The sequence below is a fragment of the Natrix helvetica genome, assembly GCF_964273705.1.
Source record: "Natrix helvetica genome assembly, chromosome: 1".
Classification (NCBI taxonomy): domain Eukaryota; kingdom Metazoa; phylum Chordata; class Lepidosauria; order Squamata; family Natricidae; genus Natrix; species Natrix helvetica.
Window position 1 is genome coordinate 14,411,772 of NC_138548.1, and position 20,995 is coordinate 14,432,766.

General features: G+C 44.8%; 2 protein-coding genes across 2 annotated transcripts in view; both read right to left on the reverse strand.

Moving 5' to 3' along the window:
* Positions 1-381, reverse strand: part of HAPLN4 (hyaluronan and proteoglycan link protein 4) — a gene marked incomplete at its 3' end in the record, with an annotated part of 31,089 nt that extends 30,708 nt beyond the window's left edge. Inside the window, exon 1 of the mRNA XM_081938875.1 lies at positions 294-381. Coding sequence (XP_081795001.1) covers positions 294-354 — 61 coding nt within the window. The 5' untranslated portion in view covers positions 355-381. The remainder of the gene's footprint in view (positions 1-293) is intronic.
* Positions 382-17,433: 17,052 nt separating this feature from the next.
* Positions 17,434-20,995, reverse strand: part of TM6SF2 (transmembrane 6 superfamily member 2) — a 37,404-nt gene continuing 33,842 nt past the window's right edge. Inside the window, exon 10 of the mRNA XM_081959687.1 lies at positions 17,434-18,226. Coding sequence (XP_081815813.1) covers positions 18,026-18,226 — 201 coding nt within the window. The 3' untranslated portion in view covers positions 17,434-18,025. The remainder of the gene's footprint in view (positions 18,227-20,995) is intronic.

The window sequence follows — 20,995 nt, forward strand, 5'->3', positions numbered from 1 at the left end:
GGGAACCCCAGGAAGCTTTCAGATTCGGGTTTTCTACAGATGTGCCAACATGTCTCTCTTATTAAATTTGAACTTTGAGGAAAGCTCTGCCTTGGACTCTGATTTAATTGTGGATGATATTTGGAACACTTACACTTCCGGCAGGCACCAGTACAGGCGTACCAGGGCGTACCGGGGCGTACAGCCCGCAGCCCACCACTGATCTGGGATTGGACAGATATGAAGAGCAATGAATAGTGAAGCTGATCAGATTCCCACCCAGATAAGGGTCGAAGAGATGATTTCTCACGTACCAGACACATGTACCACTTTCTTCCGGTCTTTCTGGGCCAATGCAGGCTGGTGGGAAAGCATCAGGAGATGGAAAAGACAAGAGAGCAAACATCGTCCCAGGAACATCTAGCAGGGAGACAAGAAGGGAGTAAATAGAACACCACAGGCAGACAGAAAGAGAAGCCGTATCATAGGCGTGTATGTCCATGTACCACAGGTTTAAATTCTGTATTATGACCAGTTAAAATTGAAAGATCTAAAAGCCCTGGGCTTATTTTATTTTTTAAAAGTCTACACCGGGTTCATTTTGGTTACTACTTGAATGAAAGATGAAAGCTATAAGCCTGTGATGGTGAATCTATGGTATGTGTCCCACAGGTGGCACATGGAGCCATATTTCCTGGCACACAAGCTGTCAGCTCTGGCATATGCCCACTCACCAGCTGATTTTCGGCCTTCTGGAGGGCCAGGGGAGGCCATATTCACCCTCCCCAGGCTTCAGGAAAGCTTCTGGAGCCTGGGGAAGGTGAAAAACAGACCCAATGGGCCAAGGGGAAGTTCAGAAACAATCTGTTTCCGGCTTCCGGAGGGCCTCCAGGGGGCTGAGGGAGGCCATTCTTGCCCTCCCCGGGCTTCAGGAAAGCCTCCAGAGTTGGGGAAGGGTGAAAACTCCCCCCCTGTGTGTGTGTGATTTATGTGCATATGCATGTGCAGGGGGTGGCGTGCATTGAATTGTGGGTGTGGGCACAATCGTGCAATAGCACGCGCACACACAATAGGTGGTACCTTGCTCAACAGTAGTAACTGTGAAAGGGATCTTGGAGTCTTAGTAGACAGCCATTTAAATATGAGCCAGCCGTTTCCAGTCCTTATGGTTTGAACAAAGGACTGCTTTGATGAAAAAAGGTCAATTTGGTAGCCATGACAATGCAGTCAAGCCCCCCCCCCTTTTTTTTTTTTTTGCACATGATGATACATGTAAAAAAAGGTGGTTTTTGATGGCACAGTTGTGGCTTTCATCTGGATCCTTTTGACAACAGCCCATCCATCAACCATGTGGATGTGAAGATGATTGATTGAGTAACTGTGAGGGGGATCTTGGAGTCCTAGTGGACAACCATTTAAATATGAGCCAGCTGTGTGCAGCAGCTGCCAAAAAAGCCAACACAGTTCTAGGCTGCATCAACAGAGGGATAGAGTCAAGATCACGTGAAGTGTTAATATCACTTTATAATGCCTTGGTAAGGCCACACTTGCAATATGGCCTCCAGTTTTGGTCGCCACGATGTAGAAAAGATGTGGAGACTCTAGAAAGAGTGCAGAGAAGAGCAACAAAGAGGATTAGGGGACTGGAGACTAAAACATATGAAGAACAGTTGCAGGAACTGGGTATGTCTAGTTTAATGAAAAGAAGGACTAGGTGAGACATGATAGCAGTCTTCCAATATCTCAGGGGTTGCCACTAAGAAGAGGGAGTCAAACTATTCTCCAAGGCACCTGAGGATAGAACAAGAAGTAATGGGTGGAAACTAATCAAGGAGAGAAGCAACTTAGAACTGAGGAGAAATTTCCTGACAGTTAGAACAATTAATCAGTGGAACAGCTTGCCTCCAGAAGTTGTGAATGCCCCAACACTGGAAGTCTTTAAGAAGATGTTGGATAGCCATTTGTCTGGAACGGTATAGGGTTTCCTGCCTAGGCAGGGGGTGGACTAGATGACCTCCAAGGTTCCTTCCAACTCTGCTATTGTATTGTATTGTAATTTTGACATGCCTTTACAAAAAGGTTCCCCATCACTGCTATAGCTAAACAGGGCCACTTAAAGAAAAATGTCATAGAAATCAACAAGCAGCCACTTCCTACTTTTGCTGAGACAATGGCATTGATGTGCACCACCAAGAATTGGTTCAGGAATCAGAATAGAGGTTGGTGCCTTATACCATTATAGAGGGCTGAAATCCACAGGATTATCCACATGACATTTGAGTCATCAACAGTGCTGTTTTGGTCAACTCCAACCCCCTGCTCAAGTAGGAGACCCTATATCCGCGAAGGTGAACCTATGGCACGCATGCCCAAAGTGTCACGCAGAGCCATGTCACCTGGCACATGTCGCGTCGCCCGTTCCTCTTCCGGGTTTTTGGCACGCATGCACACACGATGATCAGCTGGCCCTTGTGGGTGCGGCAGTGCCGAAAACCGGAAGAGCTGGTCTTCCTTTTTCCAGTGTGAGCATGCGTGCTGGCCAGCTGATCATTAAGTGCGCATGCATGGTAGTAACCGGAAGACTTGTGTGCTGGCCAGCTGATTTTCACGTGCGCATGCGTGGCAGTAAGCGGAAGACTTCTGTTCTGGAAACCAGAAGTTCATATTCCAGCCTGCGCATGCCCTCTAGACAGCTCTTCCCCTGGGTTGTGGCCCAGATGAGTGCGCACGCTCCCTTTTCAACACTTGGTGCCGAGAAGGTCCACAATCACTGCCCCTATACCATTTCAGACAATTGGCTGTCCAATCATGTCTTAAAAGCTCCGATTGATGGAGCACTCACAATTTCTGGAGGCCAGCTGCTCCACTGATTAACTGGCAAAATCCCTTCCCTATTTCAGTTGTGTTTTAAAATAAAGAAGTCCATTCCTTAGAATAAAAGTTGTTGCGAGGTTGCTAAAGAATTGAATGGAATGTTGTCCTCCAAAATATCAGAATCCATTTTCAAAAATTTTATTAGCTCATCAGAATACAAAATATGAATAACAGAATAACGGATTTGGAAGGGACCTTCGGGATCTTCTAGTCCAGTGGTGGGTTGCAGGATATACGCCCCAGTACAGGTGTACTGGTGCCTGCCGGGAGCACCGGGTACCATTCCATCGAATGGGAATTTTGCAATATCATTCCCCTGCCACGCCCACAGAACCGGTAGTAAAAAAAATTGAATTTCACCACTGCTGGAGTCTATCTACTTTATTCCTAGTGGTAGTTCTCTCAATCTGGGAGAGTTCAGTATTTATTTACTCATTCATCCGGCTTAGCTCAAGGATTGGCAACTATGAACTCCTTTACAACCTGTCAATTTCAATTCCCAGAATGCCTGAGCCAGGAATTCTGGGATTGAAGTCCATAGCTCATAAAAGGGCCATAGTTGCCCATTCCTTGCTTGAATCAATTCTGGCACCAAAGTTGGTACACAGTTGACTTACCGTCTGGAAACAAATACTGTGGGGTAAGATACCCCTAACACCCGTCATAGTGTGTGTTCTGTGTTGTGCCTTAAAATGGCTTCTACTGTACTGCCGTTAAATAGCTTCTATTGTACAAATACCATAAAATGGCTTCTATTGACAAACTTGAACATTGGGGACTATCTAATAAAATGAAATTCAATGGTGAAAAGAGTAAGGTTCTACATACAGGCAACAAAAACAAAATGCACGGGTACAGCATAGGTGGTACCTTGTTCAACAGTAGTAACTGCGAGAGGGACCTTGGAGTCCTAGTGGACAACCATTTAAATATGAGCCAGCCGTGTGCAGCAGCTGCCAAAAAAGCCAACACAGTTCTAGGCTGCATTAACGGGATCGGCGGCGACTGGGGGGGCCACCTCACTCTAGGCACTGGGGAGCATGATGGGGAGACGCTCCGGCATCTTCACTGCGAGGCTGACGGAAGAATAAACAAGCAGAAGGATGCGGCTGCGGTGCGGTGAGGCGAAAACTCCCTTCCATTCCCTTTACTAAGTTGGAGAAATTGCCAGCAGTTTAAACCTCTTCTTTCGGCTTGACTTGGAGAGGCGCGGCTGGAGGGAGGGGGATTCCCCCCCCCTCGGACAGGCGGCTTGAAACAATTTTGCTCTCAGCCCCAGGGGAAGGAGGAGGGGGAGAGCCAACTAATGATGTCACGCCCTTATTAAAAGTGAATTCTTGGACTTAACTCCATAATGCAATGATGATCTGGAAACTTTGGAAACTTAAAAAAAAAAACTTTGTTATGCCTCTAAACCTGAAGCTGGCAGGGCAAGATGGCACACTTCCGTTGTCTTTATGAACTGTGAAATTTGACTCCACCTTTAAAGCTTCAGGCTTCCGGTCTTTGTCTCCATGCTACTCAGACAAATCTCTTGTTGATTGCTACCTTTTGGACTCCCTGGAATGAAAAATTTACTCTATTGCCAGGGTGACTAGAAAAATTATCTTCTGCCTGGACCTTCTGTCTCCTGGACTCTCCTGGCTGTTCTGCCTCTCTGACTGATCACTCTCTGTATTGACTGAACTCTTTATTCCACAAACAATGCCTCCTAAAAAACCACCTCCTGGAAAGCCTGGCTTTGCTGCCTCTGCCCCGACATCTGCAACTTCCAGTCCTAGTGCACAATCAACGATAACAGCTCTGATGCAACCTAAAACTACAGAGACTGAGTTTCAACAAATGTTTCAACAACTTCTACAGGGACAAGAGGAAATAAAAAGACAACTAAAAGAGATGAAAGAAGAAATTAAAGAGAACCAGGCCCAAATTAATAAAAACTCACAGAGACTGGATCTTTTGGAGGGTGGGACGGCTGAGATGAGGGAGGGGATGGAAGGGGTGCAGAAGGGCAACAAAGAACTTGACACCCAACAGATGAAAATGGAATTTGAGAGAATGTCCTTTTACCTTAGATTTCAAAATGTGGTGGAGACAGATGATGAAGATATAAGGGACATTATGACAAGTATTTTGGCTGAATACATTCAGAAAGAGAAACAACAGATGGGGTGGGAAATAGACTTGGTTTATAGAGTGAACTCAGCTTATGCTAGAACACATAACGTACCCAGGGAGGGTCACATTAAATTTCTTAGAAAAAGCACAAGAGATGAAATTCTGAGTGCACAAAGGGGGCAAGCTTTGACATACCAGGATAGGGAAATAACCATTCTGAAACAGATCCCCAAGAAAGTGAGGGAAAAAAGAAAAAGCTATTCGCAATTAGCGAAGAAATTATACCAGAAGGGGGTGTGGTTCAGATGGCTGATGCCTGAAGGTATGCTAATATTCTGGGAGGAGACAAGAGTTAGAATTAATACACCCATAGAGGCACAGGCCTTTATGGAAAAAAATAAAGCACTCCTAGAAAAACCAGATGATCTTACAACAGACATACAGGACACGGGAGGGGCCGGAGCTCTGGCGGCGGGGGGAGAAGGGGCAATACCGAGAAAGCTCAGATCACAAAAATGAACAAGAAAATCTGTTTGACATAAACTGATCGAAATTATTAATTGAATTCATATGCTGACTATATGTTACTGTGTAGTAATGAATTTTGTCTAAATGTATATTATGAGTATGGAGGGAGGGGGCACCTACCACACATCGCAACTGCCAAAATTTGTACCTTTCCACTACCTTTTTCCTTGTAAATTTTTAAAAAACCAATAAAACTTTGTAAAAAAAAAAAAAAGAATCAAAATCACGTGAAGTGTTAATACCACTTTATAATGCCTTGGTCAGGCCACACTTGGAATACTGCATTCAGTTTTGGTCACCATGATGTAGAAAAGATGTGGAGACTCTAGAAAGAGTGCAGAGAAGAGCAACAAAGATGATTAGGGGACTGGAGACTAAAACATGAAGAACGGTTGCAGGAACTGGGTATGTTTAGCTTAAGAGAAAGAAGGACTAGGGGAGACATGATAGCATTGTTCCAATATCTCAGTGGTTGCCACAAAGAAGAGGGAGTCAAACTATTCTCCAAGGCACCTGAGGGTAGAACAAGAAGCAATGGGTGGAAACTAATCAAGGAGAGAAGCAACTTAGAACTGAGGAGAAACTTCCTGACAGAACAATTAATCAGTGGAACAGCTTGCCTCCAGAAGTTGTGAATGCTCCAACTCTGGAAGTTTTAAAGAAGATATTGGATAGCCATTTGTCTGAAACGGTATAGGTTTCCTGCCTAGGGAGGGGGTTGGACTAGAAGACCTCCAAGGTCCCTTCCAACTCTGCTATTGTATTGTGTTGTATTGTATTATTGCATTGTACAGCGCAGTGGAGTTGCCACGGTAACGCTTCACAGTATTCCACAAAGGCGCTCCCTCTGGTAAGGGGGACAATCCAACACTAGAAATTACGTTTGGTCCAGACATTTCCCCCCTATAAATAAATACCCAGGCAACACCGGGTTATCAACTAGTATGACGACAAAGAAGATGGCGAATTGCAGTAGCAACAAACACATTGTGCGACATAACAAGGGAGTTTCATCGCCCTAGCCTGGGAGAAGAGCTTTAAGATTCTCTCCAGAAGAAAATTGTAGAGCTGGTGAAATCTTGCTTGTTGGTAGCCAGGGAGAAGCCCTGGCAGTACCAATGGACGCTGAAGACAAGAGATTGACAGCATGACCATCAGTCAATTGCAAAAGGCAGCTTTATTTGGAACAGCTTACTTCCTGCAATGATACTTTTAATTAACATTTTCACTTATCCTGTTAGCATTTCATTACTTTAGGAGCCACGGTGAATTCCAAGTGCCTGGTGTCTGTTTGCTGAGTTTACAGTGAAGCCTGTTAATCTTTCCACTAAATTGACAAAGCTTGTGTAGCAGTGGTGGGTTCCGGCTTGTTTTACTGCCAGTTCACTCAGGGACATGCTTCGGGGGGATAGAAGTGAAAAAGAAGATGGCGACGCCTATGGCGGCGGTGATAGACCTGGTTTTGGTGTAACCAAAAGCCAAGTTACTACCCACTCAGCCAAACTGGTAGGAATCCACCTCTGTTGTGTAGGAAGTTAGCACCCATCCCACTCCTAGAAAAATGAAATATTCTAGGAAATATTAAAATGGCAGAATATTATATTTCCCCGCATGAGAAAAGAAGAAACATGTTTTTAAACATACATTGCGTGCTATTGTACTGTACAAGGTGAGACTTCAGATTAGAGGCAAGGAGCTACTGTATACAATACAATACAATAGCAGAGTTGGAAGGGACATTTGAGGTCTTCTAGTCCAACCCCAGGCAGGAAACCCTACACCATTTCAGAAAAATGGCTATTCAATATTTTCTTAAAGACTTCCAGTGTTGGGGCATTCACAACTTCTGGAGGCAAGCTGTTCCACGGATTAATTGTTCTCACTGTCAGGAAATGTCTCCTCAGTTCTAAGTTGCTTCTCTCCTTGATTAGTTTCCACCCATTGCTTCTTGTTCTGCCCTCAGGTGCCTTGGAGAATAGTTTGACTCCCTCTTCTTTGTGGCAACCCCTGAGATATTGGAAGACTGCTATCATGTCTCCCCTAGTTCTTCTTTTCATTAAATTAGATATACCCAGTTCCTGCAACCGTTCTTCATATGTTTTAGTCTCCAGTCTCCTAATCACCTTTGTTGCTCTTCTCTGCTCTCTTTCTAGAGTCTCCACATCTTTTCTACATCGTGGCGACCAAAACTGAATGCAGTATTCCAAGTGTGGTCTTACCAAGGCATTATAAAGTGGTATTAACACTTCAAGTGATCTTGATTATATCCTTCTGTTTATGCAGCCTAGAACTGTGTTGGCTTTTTTGGCAGCTGCTGCACACGGCTGGCTCCTATTTAAATGATCGTCCACTAGGACTCCAAGATCCCTCTCACAGTTACTCAATCAATCATCTTCACATCCACATGGTTGATGGATGGGCTGTTGTCAAAAGGATCCAGATGAAAGCCACAACTGTGCCATCAAAAACCACCTTTTTTACATATATCAGCATGTGCAAAAAAAAAAGTGGTGGCGGGGGGGTTGACTGCATTGTCATGGCTACCAAATTGACTTTTTTTTATCAAAACAGTCCTTTGTTCAAATCATAAGGACTAGAAACCTATTTTCTTTCATTTATTTCTTGGCTGCAATATGCTGACTGTAAACTGCTCAGAGAGGGCACTGTAAAGTACAGTGAAGCGGTATATAATCCTAAGTCAGTGTTTCTCAACCTTGGTGACTTTAAGTTCTGTGGACTTCAACACCCAGAATCCCCCAGCTGGGGAATTCTGGGAGTTGAAGTCCACAGGACTTATCGCCAAGGTTGAGAAACACTGGCCTAAGTGCTATTGCTATTTAACCTTGAGGGACTCTCCCACCCCACTCCACCATATTCCATATCTCCATTCATTAGAAATTTGGGAGAAGACCTTATATTACATTATATGTTATTTATTTATTTATTTAAACTTAAATAAATAACATGTTATGTTATGTTATGTTATGTTATGTTATGTTATGTTATGTTATGTTATGTTATGTTATGTTATGTTATATTACTATGTTATATTGCTATGTTTTGTTATGCTATGCTATGCTATTTATTTTATATTATATTTGTTATATAATGTTATATTACTAAGTTATATTCAAAGGTGGGTTGCTATTTTTTTTCTACTGGTTCGGGCGCGCTCATGCCCATGCACAATGCTACTGTGCATGCACAGAAGCATCCGGGCAGGTGGGCAGAGCCTCCTGCCACCACTACTACCAGTTCACTCGATCCGGGCTGAACCAGCAATAACCAACCTCTGGTTATATTAATACAATACAATAGCAGAGTTGAAAGGACCTTGGAGGTCTTCTAGTCCAACCCTCTGCCTAGGCAGGAAGCCCTATACCGTTTCAGACAGATGGCTATCCAACATCTTCTTAAAGACTTCCAGTGTTGGGGCATTCACAACTTCTGGAGGCAAGCTGTTCCACTGATTAATTGTTCTAACTGTCAGGAAATTTCTCCTCGGTTCTAAGTTGCTTCTCTCCTTGATTAGTTTCCACCCATTGCTTCTTGTTCCACCCTCAGGTGCCTTGGAGAATAGTTTGACTCCCTCTTCTTTGTGGCAACCCCTGAGATATTGGAAGATTGCTATCATGTCTCCCCTAGTCCTTCTTTCTCTTAAGCTAGACATACATAGTTCCTGCAACCGTTCTTCATATGTTTTAGTCTCCAGTCCCCTAATCATCTTTGTTGCTCTTCTCTGAACTCTTTCTAGAGTCTCCACATCTTTTCTACATCATGGTGACCAGAACTGAATGCAGTATTCCAAGTGTGGCCTTACCAAGGCATTATAAAGCGGTATTAACATTTCACATGATCTTGGTAGGTTATGTTATGTTATGTTATGTTATGTTATGTTATGTTATGTTATGTTATGGAATAGAACAGAACAGAACAGAACAGAATAGAATAGAATAGAATAGAATTCTTTATTGGCCAAGTGTGATTGGACACACAAGGAATTTGTCTTTGGTGCATCTGCTCTCAGTGTACATAAAAAGACAAGATACATTCATCAAGAATCATAAGGTTATGTTATGTTGTGTTGTTTACATTCCGCCACAATATATATTAAATTTTTATGCTGTCCATCTTCCCTGTATGATTCCTGCAAGCCTCATATCATAACAGTTTCTGCCATCCCACCTAAACGGCTCTGATTTGGGGATGTTCGCTGATTTGCAAGAAGCAGTGTTTTTATTTCCTTTGACTTTTCAGTCCTGAGGTCTGCAGATGGAGACGCATTAATCACAGCCGTAACCTTTCTTTTGCAAGCGTGGAGTGAGGCGGCCACGCTATAATTTGGCAGATTATGCCTATCGCATATGTATGTAGAACCATGCTGAAGTTCTCAAGGTCAGGTTCCAGCTTTGTGTCTCATTCAATTGGGAAGTAAAGAATTTTCTCTGCTGAGCATCCTTCCCTGTCCGAGCAGACAACACCGACTAAAAACCCAAATAGTTTCACTTTCTTTGTCTTTTACCGGATTTAGTTTAGTGGCATGGCACAGGCTCAATCCTGGGCTGTTTACACACACACACACACACACACACACACACACACACACACCAGCAAGTGATGAGGAAGTCCTCCCCAACTCACGAAAGCCATTATAAGTCAGAATATATAGTGTTAAAGGTAAAGGTTCCCCTCGCACATATGTGCTAGTTGTTCCCTACTCTAGGGGGTGGTGCTCATCTCCATTTCAAAGCCGAAGAGCCAGGGTTATCCGAAGACAACTCTGTGGTCAGGTGGCCAGCATGACTAAAGGCTGAAGGAGCACGGAACACTGTAACTTTCCCACCAAAGGTGGTTCCTATTTTTCTACTTGCATTTTTACATGCTTTCAAACTGCTAGGTTGGCAGAAGCTGGGACAAGTAACGGAAGCTCACTCCGTTATGCGGCGCTAGGGATTTGAACCGCCGAACTGCCAACCTTTTGATCAACAAGCACAGTGTCTTAGCCACTGAGCCACCATGTCCCTCTTACAGAGCGTTAGTGCTAGAGAAATGAATGACTCCAACCAGCCTTTTCTTCAGAATCATGAGGACTAGGATCTTGCTTTATTCTAAGGGGTGGAAACACAGCTGAACCTTCCTTTCCACTCAAAGGAAATAGACGATAGAAAAGAGATTTCTCTGGCTGGGATACCAATGTGGGGCTAGATGAATAGGGCATGGAATGAGCTTCCTCATTATAATTCAGACAACAAGGAGTTAAAAAAAAACCAAGCACTTCCTTCCGCAGAGAAAGAGATTTGCAAAGTTCCCCAGCTCTCTGGAGATTATGGATCTCTCCTTCCCCCACCCCAACCCCCACCCCCACCCCCACCCTCAAACAACCGAAAGATAAATGCTCTATCTTTCCCCCCCCCCTACACCCTTTTTTTTTCATTTTCACGGATTTAACATCTAACCTCAGGGCTGCTGCAGAATTGGGAACTCAGAGGAACGTTGAGATCAGACTCACTGTCCCATATCCCCGCCCCCCGCCTCCCCCTGCCTTAACATTTCATGCAGAGAATTCAAAATCAATCAAAATCCTTGGTAGAATATTTCCCAAGCAGAAAATCCCCCCCCCCTTTTCGGTAAACCCCGCTGCAACGGAGAGTTGCAGAAGACGGCATACGTTTCCCTCCAATTCTGCTTAGCCTAGCAAGAAAAGTGGTACCCAAGTAAGGTGCCAAAGGATGCTCTCGAGACATCCGGGTGTATTATATGAACTCCGAATCAGTCAACGCTGCATTATCAAGGTGAAACCAAAAACTATAACTCTGCCTTGCACCAAAGAAGACTCACCGTTTCTCCTTGAGGTGGGGTGGGTGGGGGGCCGAACAGGAGATGTCCCGGGCCAAAAATCTCAGCCGGTGACTGAAGTTGAGATGACTGCAGAAGAGGCAATGCTGAAGAAATCGGGCAGAAGTCAGGGAGAGAAGAGAGAACAGAAAAGAAATCTGTCGGTCTTAGTTTGTTTTAGTTTGTTTGGGGAGGGTTTGATGCCTCCTTTTTCTTCCCTCTTTCCTTTTTCTTCTTTCTTTTCTTTCTCTTTCTCTTTCTCTTTCTTTCTTCTTTTTTAATTTAGCAGCATGATGCTGACAGCTTCTTCTCAGAGTCTTAGTCAGCAAACTCCAAGAAGTAGGAAGGGAGGGAGGGAGGGAGAGAAAGAGAAAGGAAAAGGGGAGAGAGAGACACACACAGAGAGAGAGAGCGAGAGAGAGAGAGAGCACTGCTGCCTGGGAATGAAAAAAATGAGCCCAAAGTTGTACGAAAATGACCGAGGAGCAATAACTGCATTAGAGCAGCCTGCACAGACCAGCAGAAGGGAGGGTTTGGCACCAAAATGTGGGGAGGGAAGGGAGTGGGAACCTGCAAATCCTTTGGCTGCATTCCTGGTAAAGTAGGTCAGAAGCGAGGCAAAGCCAGGCCCAAAATCCAGGTTCCGATTTTGGAGTTCGGATCCCCATCATTTACAGAAAACTGTGGCATCCTAAATTCCGCACAAGACGGCTGGCTGGCTGGGGAAAGCCAAGTGACTGTTGACTTTTCCAACCACATTACAGGCAGTCCTCAACGTACGACCACCACTGAGCCCACTATTTCTGTTGCTAAGTGTGACGCTGGTTAAGGGAATGATGCCCCATTTTACAACCTTTCTTGCCACGGTTGTTAAGTGATGCAATTGTTAATAACACAGTGGTTAAATTCAGCTGGCTTCCCCGTTGATTTTGCTTCGTGTGATCGCAGGACACTGCGACCGTCATAAATATGAGCCGGGTGCCAAGCATCTGAATTTTGATCAAGTGATCCTGGGGATGCTTGCAAGGGTTGGAAGTGTGAAAAATGATCATAAGTCCCTTTTTTTCAGGGCTGTTATAACTTTGAACAATGGAAGTTTTTAAGATGTTGGATAACTATTTGTCTGAAATGGTATAGGGTTTCCTGTCTAAACAGGGGGTTGGACTAGAAGACCTCCAAGGTCCCTTCCTACTCTGTTGTTCTATTCTATTCTAATTACTAAACGGATGGTTGCGAAATTGAGAACTGCCTATACAGATGGACCTCAATTTATGACCATTTGTTTAATGACCGTTTGAAGTTACAAAGGTGCTGAAAAATGTGACTCACAACTGGTCTTCACACTTAGGACGAGTGCAGCATTCCTGACATTATACGATCAAATTTTGGGCACTTGGCAACCTGCATAAGAGCCGTGGTGGCACAGTGGTTACAGTGCAGTACTGCAGGCTACTTCTGCTGACTCCCAGCTGCCTGCAATTTGCCAGTTCGAATCTCGCCAGGCTCAAAGTTGACTCAGCCTTCCATCCTTCTGAGGTGGGTCAAATGGGGACCCAGATTGTTGGGGGCAATAGGCTGACTCTGTAAACCGCTTAGAGAGGGCTGTAAAAGCACTGTGAAGCGGTATATAAGTCTAAGTGCTACTGCTATTGCATGTATTTACAATGGTTGCAGTGATCAGTGATCTGTGACATTCCTAGCCAGCTTCCAAAACAGCCAATGGGGAAAGCCCTGATTTTGCTTAACAACCATGTGATTTACAATAGCAGAGTTGGAAGGGACCTTGAAGGTCTTCTAGTCCAATTTGCTTAATGACTACGGCAAAAATGGTAGGAAGATCAGGCACAACTTATTTAAAGACTGCCTCACTTAGCAATAGTCCCGATTGTGGTCATAAATCCAGGATTATCTGTATTAATAAGAAGACCCCCCCCCCATATGTTCTAGGCCAGGGGTCTCCAACCTTGGCAACTTTTAAGACTTGTGGACTTCAACTCCCAGAATTCCTTTGCTGGCTGAGGAATTCTGGGAGTTGAAGTCCACAAATCTTAAAGTTGCTAAGGTTGGTGACCCCTGGCCTAGGCAAGGCTGCTGGATGGGAGAATACAGGATTGCAGCTTTCGCTTGGGTGTGAGTATGACAAAAATGGGGGTGCACAAAAGAGGCCCCCAACTCTCTCCTCTTTCTTCGATTACATACTGGACATCCACTTCCAGCATGCACGTTTCTGGTGACCCCCGTGTGACCACAGCACAATTGAGGGTGATGTTGTCTCAACAAAAATGGAAAATACAGGTAGTCCTCGACTTACGACCGCCCTTGAGCCCAACATTTCTGATGTTAAATGAGACATTTAAATGAGCTTTTACCCCATTTTACGACTTTTCTTGCCATATTGTTAAGTGAATCGCTGTAGTTCATAAGTTAATAAGTCTGAAACGGTATAGGGTTTCCTGCCTAGGCAGGGGGTTGGACTAGAAGACCTCCAAGGTCCCTTCCGACTCTGCTATTGTATTGTATTGTAAGTGAATCTGGTTTCCCCTCAGAATTTGCTTGTCAGGAGATCACAAAAAGGTGTTTCCCGAAAATAAGACAGACCCCCAAAATAAGTGCTTGGCCTTATTTTCGGGGAGATCTTATTATTTTTGAGGTGCAGGAGGATCAGCTGATCTAGAGAGGGGCGGACGTTCTGTCTCTGTTTCTGGCACACTCTTGCCAGCCCTAGTATCACTGGGCCTGCCTGTCAGCCTCTGCTTCGCTTGCTTGCTATCGGCTGCCATAGAAATGGGGAGGGTGGGGGCATGGTATTTGGGTGGTACTGGAGGAGTTAGAAGGGAGTTTTGTTCTCACCATCTTCTGCGCATGCTGATGACCGATGTTTGGTCTTGGTCAAGGCCAACCGTCTCACATACCAACCTGATGAGGCCTTTTGAAGATGCACCCATGACACCTTAGGGAGTTGCAGATTGGACATTGGGCTGGGGTAATTGGAGAGAGGGGGGTGGGTAATCATTTGATATGTACTTGTTCGCGCCTTTTTGGCTCAGATCTTGCTTTCCTTTTCGCTGCTTTCAATTCATATCTAGTAAAAGCACTTTATCTCTATTCAAATGGAGTTGAGGTTTTTCTTTCTTGGATACTGAAGGAGGCATGCCTGACGCTGCCACTCTTTTTGCGGCCGCCACTAAGAGAAGGGGTGCAGTAGCTAAGGTTTGCAGGAGCAGCCTCCATGAGGCTGTTCCACATGGATGGCAGGTGTATGTGGGGATCCTCCCCCCCCCCCAGGAAATGGTGGGGACTGGCTGCACATGCAGTTAAATATTTTAGGGGAGGGTTTATTTTCAGGGGAGGGCTTATTTTAGCACATGCACTCAAAAGCCCAATTGGGCTTATTATCTGGGGAAGTCTTATTTTCAGGGAAACACGGTAATACAATACAATACAATACAATAGCAGAGTTGGAAGGGATCTTGGAGGTCTTCTAGTCCAACCCCCTGCCTAGGCAGGAAACCCTATACCGTTTCAGACAAATGGCTATCCAACATCTTCTTAAAGACTTCCAGTGTTGGGGCATTCACAATTTCTGGAGGCAAACTCTTCCACTGATTAATTGTTCTAACTGTCAGGAAATTTCTCGTCAGTTCTAAGTTGCTTCTCTCCATTAGTTTCCACCCATTGCTTCTTGTTCTACCATCAGCTGCCCTGGAGAATAGTTTGACTCCCTCTTCTTTGTGGCAACCCCTGAGATATTGGAAGACTGCTATCATGTCTCCCCTAGTCCTTCTTTCTCTTAAGCTAAACATACCCAGTTCCTGCAACCGTTCTTCATATGTTTTAGTCTCCAGTCCCCTAATCATCTTTGTTGCTCTTCTCTGCACTCTTTCTAGAGTCTCCACTTCTTTTTTACATCGTGGTGACCAGAACTGAATGCAGTATTCCAAGTGTGGCCTTACCAAGGCATTATAAAGTGGTATTAACACTTCACGTGATCTTGATTCTATCCCTCTGTTGATGCAGCCTAGAACTGTGTTGGCTTTTTTGGCAGCTGCTGCACACGGCTGGCTCCTATTTAAATGGTTGTCCACTAGGACTCCAAGATCCTTTTCACAGTTACTACTATTGAGCAAGGTACCCCCTATACTGTACCTGTGCATTTCGTTTTTCTTGCCTAAATGTAGAACCTTACTCTTTTAGGTAACTACCTCTTTTAGGTAGTAGTAATAATAATGATTTATTAAGTTTGTACAGTATGCATTCTGACTCCCTGACACACAGCAACATCAAAAATGGGCGGGGCTTAGATCACCACCATTTTGATTTTTCTGAGCCACTCCCACCATAAGCCATAATTGGCGGGATTCAGTCAGCACTCTTGACCATAAGCCATAGTTTACAAAGCAAACTAGTTGGATTCACATAAACACACTAAGCTGCACATTAGCACATTTTAATAGCATGTAATGTTAAACCAGCACCGGTCCTCCAACAGCACCTTCCTCTTAGGGTCATTTAGCAAGAAGAATTCAGCAGAATGGCCAACTCTCCAGGCAGTCTGTGCATCTTACTTTCTGGAATGAAATAACCAGGTTGGGGTGAAGGATACAAATATCTCTGTGCCATAATAGCTTACAAGTAATCCTCGACTTAGGACGGGTTGCTTAACACCAGCTCGATGTTACAACACCCCCCCCCAAAAAAAGTACTGACCACCCAGTTCTAATGGCTGCCCCTCTCCCATGGTCACATGACCATATTTTGCGCATTCGGCAACTGGCAGTGTCCTTGATTTACGATGTTTTATGTCCAAAACCCGCATTTACTTCCCCCTTTGGCAAACAATGCCGCATAGCGAACAATAGGTTTGCTTAATGACAGTGGCATTCGCACAACGACCTCTGCAAAAAGAAAAAAAAGTCGTCGGTCTTGTGACGACCCATGTTATTATGCCTATGTCATCTGAATATACTAGGCAGGCTCCGTTACAGCTGTAAGTCAAGGGCCACCTGTACCTTTTCAGACAGGTCTGCTGCACGAGGGAAAGCAAAAAGTTTTAGATGAGATTGATCTTTGGGCTCTGCAGAGGTCTATTATTATTGTTCTAGGACCGCAATGCCGAACCTAAGGCACATGTGCCAGAGGTGGCACACAGCGCCCTCTGATGGCACGGAGAGCCATCGCCCCAGTTCAGCTCCGCCGCACATGCGCCTCAAGCCAGTTAGCTGGTCTTTGGGTCTCTGCCACGCATGCATGGGGGAGGAGGGGCATGCAGGGGATGGTGCGCACATGTGCAGGAGGCAGGGCTCATGCGGGGGCGCGTGCACATGTGGAGGGCCATATGGGGGTGCATGCCCAGGGGTGGGGTGTGTGCCTTGGGGCGGCACACATATGGGGGGAATGTGCGTGCATAGGGGGAACACAGGCATTGCGTTTTGGGGATTTGGGTGCATGCAATTTGGGCACTCGGTCTGGAAGAAGTGAGCCATTGTGTTGATTGCCAGCAGTTCGATTCTGACCCTCTCAAGGTTGACTCAGCCTTCCATCCTTCCGAGGTCGTCGAAAGAAGGATCCAGATTGTTGGGAGTTAATAGGCTGACTCTGTAAAACCGCTTAGAGAGGGCTGTCAAGAACTGTGAAGAGGTATATAAGTCTAAGTGCTATGGCTAAAAAGAATCCTCCATGCGTAGGGGCAGTTACCCAAATATCTGGGATACAACGAAAGGAGAGGATTGCTGGCTTTCTGCCCAGCATGGATGCTTTCCAGGACAGCTGCTTGGCAGCTAGAAGAAACAGGACACTCACTGGACAGTGAATTTGAACTTGCACTGCATTATTAATCCTGTCACTGGAGCCGACAACATACACTGCTCTGTATTTGATAGTTTTTGTGAAGGTAAAAGCCATTTTTTAAATTTTACATTCTTTTTACCTGCCTTCATTATTTTTATTTTGAATAATTCAAACCCCAGTGGTTATATTCACATAATGCACTAAGCCGAATCAACCAAACTTCCCATCCAGGATTGTTTTGTGGACACTTACCAGTATGAACCTAGATAGCATCAATCCATTTGGCCAAGAACAGACAAAAGACACAAGAGCCAAGTTCTTTAAAAGTCATATATTAATCTGGGTTCTCCCCCCCACACACACACACACCCCTTTATAATTCTGTAAACAGTGACTTCGTGACGTTGTTCCAGGTTCCTGTTTCTGCGTCATGAACAGGTTCCTTTTTGTTCACAAATTAGCACCCCTCCTTTCCAGACGAAAAATAGGAACATGGATGACAAGCTAGCCAGTGTCTTCAAATCACATCCTCAAAGGCCTTCGAATGTCTTGGGTTCTTCTCTCTTCTCACATCCCCCAGGAACCTCCCACCCCCAAACCTCAGTGTAGTTTTTAAAGACCTAAAACCATAAAGGCCTTTGGTGTTAACTTTGCTCGCTACATCAAAAGGATTTGTTATAGGCAAATCAACTTTTTGGATTTCGCCGTTTCGAATCGGCTTCAAGTGCATGACACAGAGACGAGACAATAAGGGTCCGTTGTCAGATATACAAGAACCCCACCCCCCAAGTTATTTAAAACAATGTCAGAACTGGGCTTCTCCCAAGGAAACACCTGGGATATAACACCGTTGGATGTGTGAGCAACAGTGAGCACAAGATTTCCTCTCTCTCTCTCTTTTTTTTCACTGGTTCTTCTTGTCTTTGGACTGGGAAACGGGGCTACAGAAAAAGGCAGGTTTGCAGAGACAGCGGTAAGCTAAGAGTTGTGGGCCCACCGCATAGCCTACGTTGCACAGGACCACAAACCACCAATCTCTCTCCGGGATGCGGTATGGAAAAGGAGTGCGATGGTGAATGGAGGCAGCAACGTGGGAAAACTGAGCCTGAAAAATGGAAGAGACAGAAAGGATTTTAAGCAGAGGGTTGGACTAGAAGACCTCCAAGATCCCTTCCAACTCTTGTTATTCTGGTTTTAAGAAGAGGGAGTCAAACTATTCTCCAAAGCACCTGAAGGCAGGACAAGAAGCAATTTGTGGAAACTAATCAAGGGGAGAAGGACCTTAGAACTAAGGAGACATTTCCTGACAGAACAATTAATCAGTGGAACAGCTTGCCTCCAGAAGTTGTGAATGCTCCAACACTGGACGTTTTTAAGAAGATGTTTGATAACCATTTGTCTGAAGTCATGTAGGGTTTCCTGCCTAAGCAGGGGATTGGACTAGAAGACCTCCAAGGTCCCTTGCAACTCTGTTATTCTATTCTAAAATCTTAGCCATTCTGGCTTACTCACAAAACCTATGAACTATGGCTTAGAGCAATGTATGAACCTAGCTAATAATGTGCTTCACTGTTTGAAGAGATTGGATAACCATTTGTCTGAAGTCATGTAGGGTTTCCTGCCTAAGCAGGGGGTTAGACTAGACGACCTCCAAGGTCCTTTCCAACTCTTATTCTATTCTATTCTATTCTATTCTATTCCCCGATTTTATTTTCAAAGTGGTAAATATACATTTAGGAATTGTGTGGTCTGTTTTCCTTTTTTGTAAAAGTAAATAAAGTACGTAAAACATTTTGAATACTGTTCTAATTTTCAGCTTTGCTTATTGCCTTTGTGCCTTTTTCTCTTCCACTCATGTCTGGCAACAAAATACCACTTTTTTGTATGTTGTAACACACTGATGCTTAGGAAAGCCTCTTCTGAAAGGAATCACGGTATCCTTTTTATGTAGAGCAGTGTTTCTCAACAGTTTCCTTCTGGAAAAGCATCTTTGGGACAACCATGATGTGGATCAGAAGTCTCTAACCTTGGCAATCTTAAGATGTCTGGACTTCAATTCCCAGAATTCTGGGAGTTGAAGTCCACGCTTCTTAAAGTACCAGAAGTTAAAAAACACTGATGCAGAGTCACATCAGAAATTATTCTTTTTTAATTTTGGGCAGTCTCATTCAGATATGTGTGCCAATTGGCAAATGCTTCAATCATTCCAGGAACAATTTTGGAAATTCTGCTGGCTAAACTGAAGGTAGAGAGGAGTGGAACACAGCAAAATGCAAATGTAGGGGTTGAGAAAGTAAGGCCACAGGGGAAGTGATGCATTTTTCTACATCTTCTTGATGCCCTACTCAAAATTATTGACCCGGAAAGTACCTCTGAGGTCATCTTACCAACCCCCCTGGAAAAGTGTATTCCAGCAGTTGGCAAAAACTACAAACGAGGTTACTGAAATTTCAACAGTCTCAGCCTTTGAATCTTGCCTGAAACACCGAGATGTTATGAAGTCTAATTGCAATGTTGCAAAAAAAATCTCCAGAAGTTTATTTCCTTCCTGAAGTCACAGAAAATGCAGGCGGTTTTTGACTTATAACTACAACTGGGATGAGAATTTGACTTAGAACTACATCTGGGATGAGAAACAAGATGATTGGTGAGTGAATCCCACCTGATTTTATAACTTTTTCTGTAATGGTTGTTAAGAAAATAGCTTAAGTATTTTATCCTTAAGTAAAATATCCAATGGTTAAGCAAATTCAGCTTCCCCCACTGACTTTGCTTGTCAGAAGCTGTCTGGAAAGCGCTCAAATGGCATTTATATGATCATGGGACATTGCAACTGTCATGCTTAGCAAGAAAAATTCTGGTCCCAATTGTGGCCATGTTGAGGATTACCTGTAATGATTATTTCCAATAAAGTTTTGCCGTATGACATTTGTAAACATTTAAAGTATCCAGTTACTGCACTATTCTAACCACTGAGCCCGTGGTCGTGCAGTGGCTAGAATGCAGTATTGCAAGGCTAACTCGGCCGACTGCCAGGAGTCTGATTCTGACCGACTCAAGGTTGACTCAACCTTCCAAGGTCGTTAAAATAAGGACCCAGATTGTTGGGGGCAATAGGCTGATTCTGTAAAAGCTCTTAAAAAGGGCTGTAAAGCATTGTGAGGCGCAGGGACATGTGGTCAGGGGAGGCAGGGGAGGCAGAGCCTCACCTCTCATCATGAATTAATATATAATATATAATAATAAATTATAATATATATTTCCTCCCATCCCTTTTACACGGTTCCCGCTAAGCTCCGGTAAGGAGAAGAGCTTTTGGGGAGTGAAGAGGAAGAGGAGGGAGGAGGAGGTGCGCGCGGGGGGCGGTGCCAGCTGGGCAACCGGCGGAAGCAGGAGGGTTCTCGGAAGTGCCAATAACCTTCCTGCCTCCGCTGTACTTTGCGTGCTCCTCCCGACTGCAATAGACCTCCAGAAGTGGCAGGAGCTGTTGGGCTGGAAGCCCAAATCCCATTAGCCACAAAAGCTGCTTCTGGACGTATATTGCAGTCGCGAGGAGCGCGCAAAGTCCAGCAGAGGCAGGAAGGTTCTCATCGTTCCCCAGTTGCTTTCGTGGCTTTGTCATCAAGACGAAGTCCAGGAGCGCCAACAACATTTCTGCCTCCGCTGGACTTCGTCTTGATGATGTCATCGCAGCTCCCGGGATGGACGGAGGTAGCCAGAGCGGCGCCGAGGCAGTCCGTGGGCGAGCGAACAAGGATCAGGCTGCCTGATCCTCCATCGCTCGCTCGCTTGCTCTTTCGTCCGCCTCAGCGCCGCTCTGGAGGTCCGGCCGCGCCCAGCCGCTGCGGCGACATCATCAAGACGAAGCGGCTTG